Source organism: Porites lutea, chromosome 4 (assembly GCF_958299795.1).
Source record: "Porites lutea chromosome 4, jaPorLute2.1, whole genome shotgun sequence".
Classification (NCBI taxonomy): Eukaryota; Metazoa; Cnidaria; class Anthozoa; order Scleractinia; family Poritidae; genus Porites; species Porites lutea.
In genome coordinates this window covers 42661323-42667322 of record NC_133204.1, presented here as the reverse complement: position 1 = coordinate 42667322, position 6000 = coordinate 42661323, and the positions used below count along the sequence as shown (strand labels likewise).

The window sequence follows — 6000 nt, the reverse complement described above, 5'->3', positions numbered from 1 at the left end:
TACCAGTACTTGGTGGATCATCCCCAAAAATTATTGTTAAAGCCTATACAAACTGCTGAGAGGCTATTATTGGGGAGTATCAGACTGATGCTACAAAGACGACAGTGATGCAAACAAAACTAGCCATATAGGCTTTATATACAAATGTATAAGCCAACATCTCTACACGTGTCTCACTTTTTGTTGCTACTCTGCTGTAACTGCATGGACAACTTAGACCTGGTGGCATACAAAGTAGTCTACCAGAATTTGCCTACCTTTGAGTTTGAATAATAATCACGAACTGTGCACTTTTAACAAGCGCCTCACTTTCACAATGCATCTATCTTACACTCCCTGTTTTATAGTTTTAGGATAATCCATTGACTATCCTGTAATTTCAGCAATTTTAATGAACACAGTCGAGTAAAGATTGTCTTAAAGAATAAAACTCTTATCACCTTTCCAATAAGATTGTGCAATTTAGAGTTGATCATCACAGGGTCATCCTGACTAAAGAAGGCCGATAATACATTAGGGACTTTAAGCAAATTGCTACAGTGACCTCTACTATGGTGGTCGTGGATGCAGAGTCCTGAAGAGAGAATGTCACTGTTGACCATCAAATTTCAACTTTATGCAAGTGGCACCCAAAAGTCACACAGGGCTTCTCGCTCATTTGGTTTCGTTGTTAGTAAAACGCAGGGAAGACTGAATTACTGCCCAGTGAACTAGAAGTGTCAAATACTTTCTTGATTAAGAGAAAAACAATATGATAGGTTTTAAACCAGTGAAAAATAGGGGAAAAGTAGAATTTTATACTCATGTAGAGCGACTACGCCATCTCATTTTGTGCTTCGGCTAAAGGTCATTTTCTGGACATAATGTGCACAGCATCATTTTTGGACCTTTTATTCCCAGTTGCCATAGTAGCGATCACTGTAGCAATTTGTTACTTTGGCGGTGTTATTGGCATACTGCCCATGAAGGGCAGTTATTTGGTACTGGTCTGTCTGACAAGTATTTATCAACCTCTCTGGTTATTTTCCTGGCTGTTCTTTTTTTTTGCCTCTTTGACATGTGAGCCTCACTAAAGGCGTCAAGAACAGCATTGATGTTTCTTAACTTTGACCTCTCTGAGCATAGTGGCCTGATGTACCTGGGTGGTGGATCGCTGGCCCCCTCTTCATTGTCTTCACTCTCCTCCAAAGACATAAATTGGATAGCATTGTGTACGTCTAATAAAGCCTTTATTTTGGCTTTCTCATTCAGAGAAAGTTGTGCCTTGTCCAACACGTCTGTACGATTCCTCAATTTCTGAACACCAAAAAAACTCATTTAGTCACAGTGGCATGACTAGTGTGATAAACACTTGATTAACATTTACTTTGTTCTTCAGCAACAGTTTAGTCTGGCAAAATAGTGACTCTGACTATTTTGAATCTTCAGATTTGGTTCTTGCTCTCTGCTCTGAGCAATTTACACTACAATCAAACCCCTCAAATAAATGGCAAGGACACTGTTAACATTAAAAATGTCAAAGGGGGTAGGGTGTGACACTCGTGCATTCTATAACAATCATAAATTATGTATGCATAAGACAAACATGCAAAACATGTGTTGTGTTCTTAAAAAATGAAAGAGCCTTGTGCCCTTAACCTGAAAGATCCAGGTACCCAGGATGAATGTTTTTGAACAAACTAAGACTTCCTTGTCACCCAGGAGCAACAATAATGCAACAGGGGCCACCAGGCACTGCCAAAGCACAGCTCTGTTACAGGACAGGCTAAATAAATCACTCAGTGGATGACGTAACCTACACAGTAGAAATATTTGCACTGCAAGCATTAACAAAATAATGTACATGTATTTTACCTACCTTTTTAGCTCTCAAATTGGCATCTTGTCCGAATTCTGTGTTCTTCAAGTTTTCCATTTTGCCACCTTACCACGTCTGCGCGAGTACTTCCCTGACTGAAAAATGGCCCCTAGCAAAAGGAAAGCATGTTAAATGTGCAGGTCTGTAGAAAAGGAATTAAGACTGCTTCTTGGTGTTGCTAAAAGTATTGTTGGTTTGCTCCTGTTTTTGGTGTGGGTATTATTTAGTGGTTTTTCAATCTATTGTATTCATGTCATTAGGGGATTGCACCTGTTGGCAACACCAAGAAACTACAGTGGAACCCCATTAATATGGTCATCAATGGGCCAAAAAAGTTTTGCCATAATAATGAGGTGGCTGTATTAAAGAGGATTTTTTTACAAGAAAATGTATGGTGGTTTTGCCAGGCTGCCAAAAAAAGTGGTTATATGACGAGGTGACTGTATTACCGAGGTGGCCCTAAGGCAGGGTTTTACTGTACCAAATTCAAGAAACTTAGAAAAGTGTACAACTTACCTTTTTTCTCTGTTTTGGGCCATTTCTTTTACCCAAAATTTTCCCAGACTTCATTAACCAAAAATAGCCTCATGTTTTTGTTCTCCGCATCATTATACCTCAAAGAAATAAAGACCAAAAGAAATGTCAAATATTTATATCAAAATAATAATACACGTATTACACGTATATGTATACTATTGTAACAGCCTGGTTCTGAAAAAACTAGAGAGCTTAAAATGAGGCAGTTTTCTGGGAGTGCATTACAAAGACAAATATTTAAAAAATGAAGGTTGCTTCTATCATCGAATAAAGCCCTTATCCAAGTGCTTGAGACACAATACAAAGTTAAAGTGTAACAATATAAAAACACTGTATAATCGTCTAGTTGATCTCCTTGTGGCATGTGCAAAAATTGAAAGTATAATAAAGCACCATTTTGTCCAATCAAACAAGGATAAATAGAATTATTGCAACTTCCCACTCAAAGATGGGCGTCTTACTTGAGTCAATGAAGGTTACTTTCTCATCGAATAAAGCTGTCACATATATCCTTGTGTTCGAAGCTTAACGACAAATTGAAGTGTAAGGAAATTATATTCCTGAAAAATCTACTTGTTTATCTCCTGGTGACTTTTGCAACATTTAAAATATCATTGACACAAGCACTACTTTGTCCACTCAAAGATGGATAAATAGAATTGCGACTTCCCACTCAAAGATGGGCGTCTTACTTGAGTCAATGAAGGTTGCTTTGTCATCGAATAAAGCTTTTAAATATATCCTGGTGTTCGAAGCTAAACGACAAATTGAAGTGTAAGGAAATAATATTTCTGAAAATAATATTCTTGTTTATCTCCTGGTGACTGTTGCAACATTTGAAGTATTATTGACACAAGCACTACTTTGTCCACTCAAAGATGGATAAATAGAATTGCGACTTCCCACTCAAAGATGGGCGTCTTACTTGAGTCAATGAAGGTTGCTTTGTCATTGAATAAAGCTTTTACATATATCCTGGCGTTCGAAGCTTAACAACAAATTGAAGTGTAAGGAAATTATATTTCTAAAAATAATATTCTTGTTTATCTCCTGGTGACTGTTGCAACATTTGAAATATCATTGACGCAAGCACTACGTTGTCCACTCAAAGATGGATAAATAGAATTGCGACTTCCCACTCAAAGATGGGCGTCTTACTTGAGTAATGAAGGTTGCTTTGTCATCGAATAAAGCTGTCACATATATCCTTGTGTTTGAAGCTTAACGACAAATTGAAGCGTAAGGAAATAATATTTCTGAAAATAATATTCTTGTTTATCTCCTGGTGACTGTTGCAACATTTGAAGTATTATTGACACAAGCACTACTTTGTCCACTCAAAGATGGATAAATAGAATTGCGACTTCCCACTCAAAGATGGGCGTCTTACTTGAGTCAATGAAGGTTGCTTTGTCATCGAATAAAGCTGTCACATATATCCTTGTGTTTGAAGCTTAACGACAAATTGAAGTGTAAGGAAATAATATTTCTGAAAATAATATTCTTGTTTATCTCCTGGTGACTGTTGCAACATTTGAAGTATTATTGACACAAGCACTACTTTGTCCACTCAAAGATGGATAAATAGAATTGCGACTTCCCACTCAAAGATGGGCGTCTTACTTGAGTCAATGAAGGTTGCTTTGTCATCGAATAAAGCTGTTACATATATCCTTGTGTTTGAAGCTTAACGACAAATTGAAGTGTAAGGAAATAATATTTCTGAAAATAATATTCTTGTTTATCTCCTGGTGACTGTTGCAACATTTGAAGTATTATTGACACAAGCACTACTTTGTTCACTCAAAGATGGATAAATAGAATTGCGACTTCCCACTCAAAGATGGGCGTCTTACTTGAGTCAATGAAGGTTGCTCTGTCATCGAATAAAGCTGTCACATATATCCTTGTGTTCGAAGCTTAACGACAAATTGAAGTGTAAGGAAATAATATTTCTGAAAATAATATTCTTGTTTATCTCCTGGTGACTGTTGCAACATTTGAAGTATTATTGACACAAGCACTACTTTGTCCACTCAAAGATGGATAAATAGAATTGCGACTTCCCACTCAAAGATGGGCGTCTTACTTGAGTCAATGAAGGTTGCTTTGTCATCGAATAAAGCTGTTACATATATCCTTGTGTTCGAAGCTTAATGACAAATTGAAGTGTAAGGAAATTATATTTTAGACTTTTAGAACCTTTCTGCACCATCATATAAAACTTTTTATGGTGCACGTACACAAAGAGAAAAGGTTCCTTTTAACAATACAAGTATCGTAACAAGCACTACATTTATTTCAATTGTATACAATTCCCACTGGTCCCTGCAAATTGCATGTGTCGTTTTGAATCTAGTAAGGAAATGGACATTGTATGCAAAAAATTAATATGAACATTAAATATTATTTTCGTACAGGTTTATCTTTGTGATAAATATCCACAGTCTCAGAAATTGGAGTGGAAATGTTTTGTACATTTCAGTGTCAAGGAATTTTTAAATAATAATTTTCTGTCATTGACATTTGATTCCGTACTCCGTTCCGTGATTCCGTTTCCTCATTCGAGATTCAATATTTTACAGCTGCCATCTTCGCCATTAAAATGTGCATTAGTATACAGAAAAATTCTTTTTCGGTGAGGCAGCAACTATGTCTTTATTGCCAAAGAAATCAGAAAAACACGTGCTTTACAGGTATATGTTATTAAAGAAACTACAGGCAACGTACAAAGGTTACGAAGCAACTCGCTGTCGCATGAAACATGGATGTAAGCTTACATGTAAAACGAATTTTATGATCGACATCGATGAAATGCTCCCAAAGCTATTACATAAACTTAAATATGCTTCTATATATTTAAAAGAGATTCAGAATGTACTTACGAAACAACAAGGATCCACAGTTTAAAGTAGGCGTTCTTTCTTCTCAATGGTTGTTGAAACACTCAGTGTGCATTCGAGTCGCCAAGAGTGAACACTGAACTCCTTCATCACCGCTTCCATGGGATTTGGCGTTTCATTTAAATAGTTTTTCGAACTATTATTCCGCCCTGCAGTCTATCTCCGCAATCTATCACACTCTCCTCGCTCAACTTCACAACAAAACGGCCCTGCATGTACAAACCACCAAAATGGAAGGCGAACCGACAGCGAAGAATGTTCAAAAGGGCGCGCGATTCAAAATTCAACGTGAAAACGAGGCACGCATGCTCGTAAGATTCACGCCTCCAGAGCGAGGCAAAACGCGTGCAAGCGTGTTAAAAAATCATTTATTTATTTTAAATTGTTTCAAATTACGCTTCAATGTTTGGAGCGCTAATAATTTTAATAACACGTCTTTGAATCTCTTAGAAAAGGAAGACAGAGGGAATCATCTATCACTTTTCCAGTATTTACGACGTGTAGTTTAGCGCAGGCGACTATCTCTGTTCTTTCGGATATTTTAGGTCAATGCAATGATTCCTCATCTTGCCTGAAGCGTAATCAGTACAGTTAAAACAAATTTTATGATATGAGAAACCAGGGATTGATCATACAAACCAGAAAATTGCAGTAAAAAACCGCTTGCGGAAACGCAATGGAAACTAGCTGACACGTTTAAGT

The 6000-nt window shown here is 37.0% G+C and overlaps 1 protein-coding gene across 1 annotated transcript in view; it reads right to left on the bottom strand.

The window, feature by feature from the left end:
• Nucleotides 1-5560, bottom strand: part of LOC140935762 (uncharacterized) — a 6327-nt gene extending 767 nt beyond the window's left edge. Inside the window, exons 1-4 of the mRNA XM_073385328.1 lie at nucleotides 5281-5560; nucleotides 2375-2472; nucleotides 1859-1967; nucleotides 1-1296 (exon numbers count right to left, since the gene is read on the bottom strand). The exon at nucleotides 1-1296 is cut by the window's left edge and continues 767 nt beyond it. Coding sequence (XP_073241429.1) covers nucleotides 946-1296; nucleotides 1859-1915 — 408 coding nt within the window. The 5' untranslated portion in view covers nucleotides 1916-1967; nucleotides 2375-2472; nucleotides 5281-5560 and the 3' untranslated portion in view covers nucleotides 1-945. The remainder of the gene's footprint in view (nucleotides 1297-1858; nucleotides 1968-2374; nucleotides 2473-5280) is intronic.
• Between the last annotated feature and the right edge of the window lie 440 nt (nucleotides 5561-6000).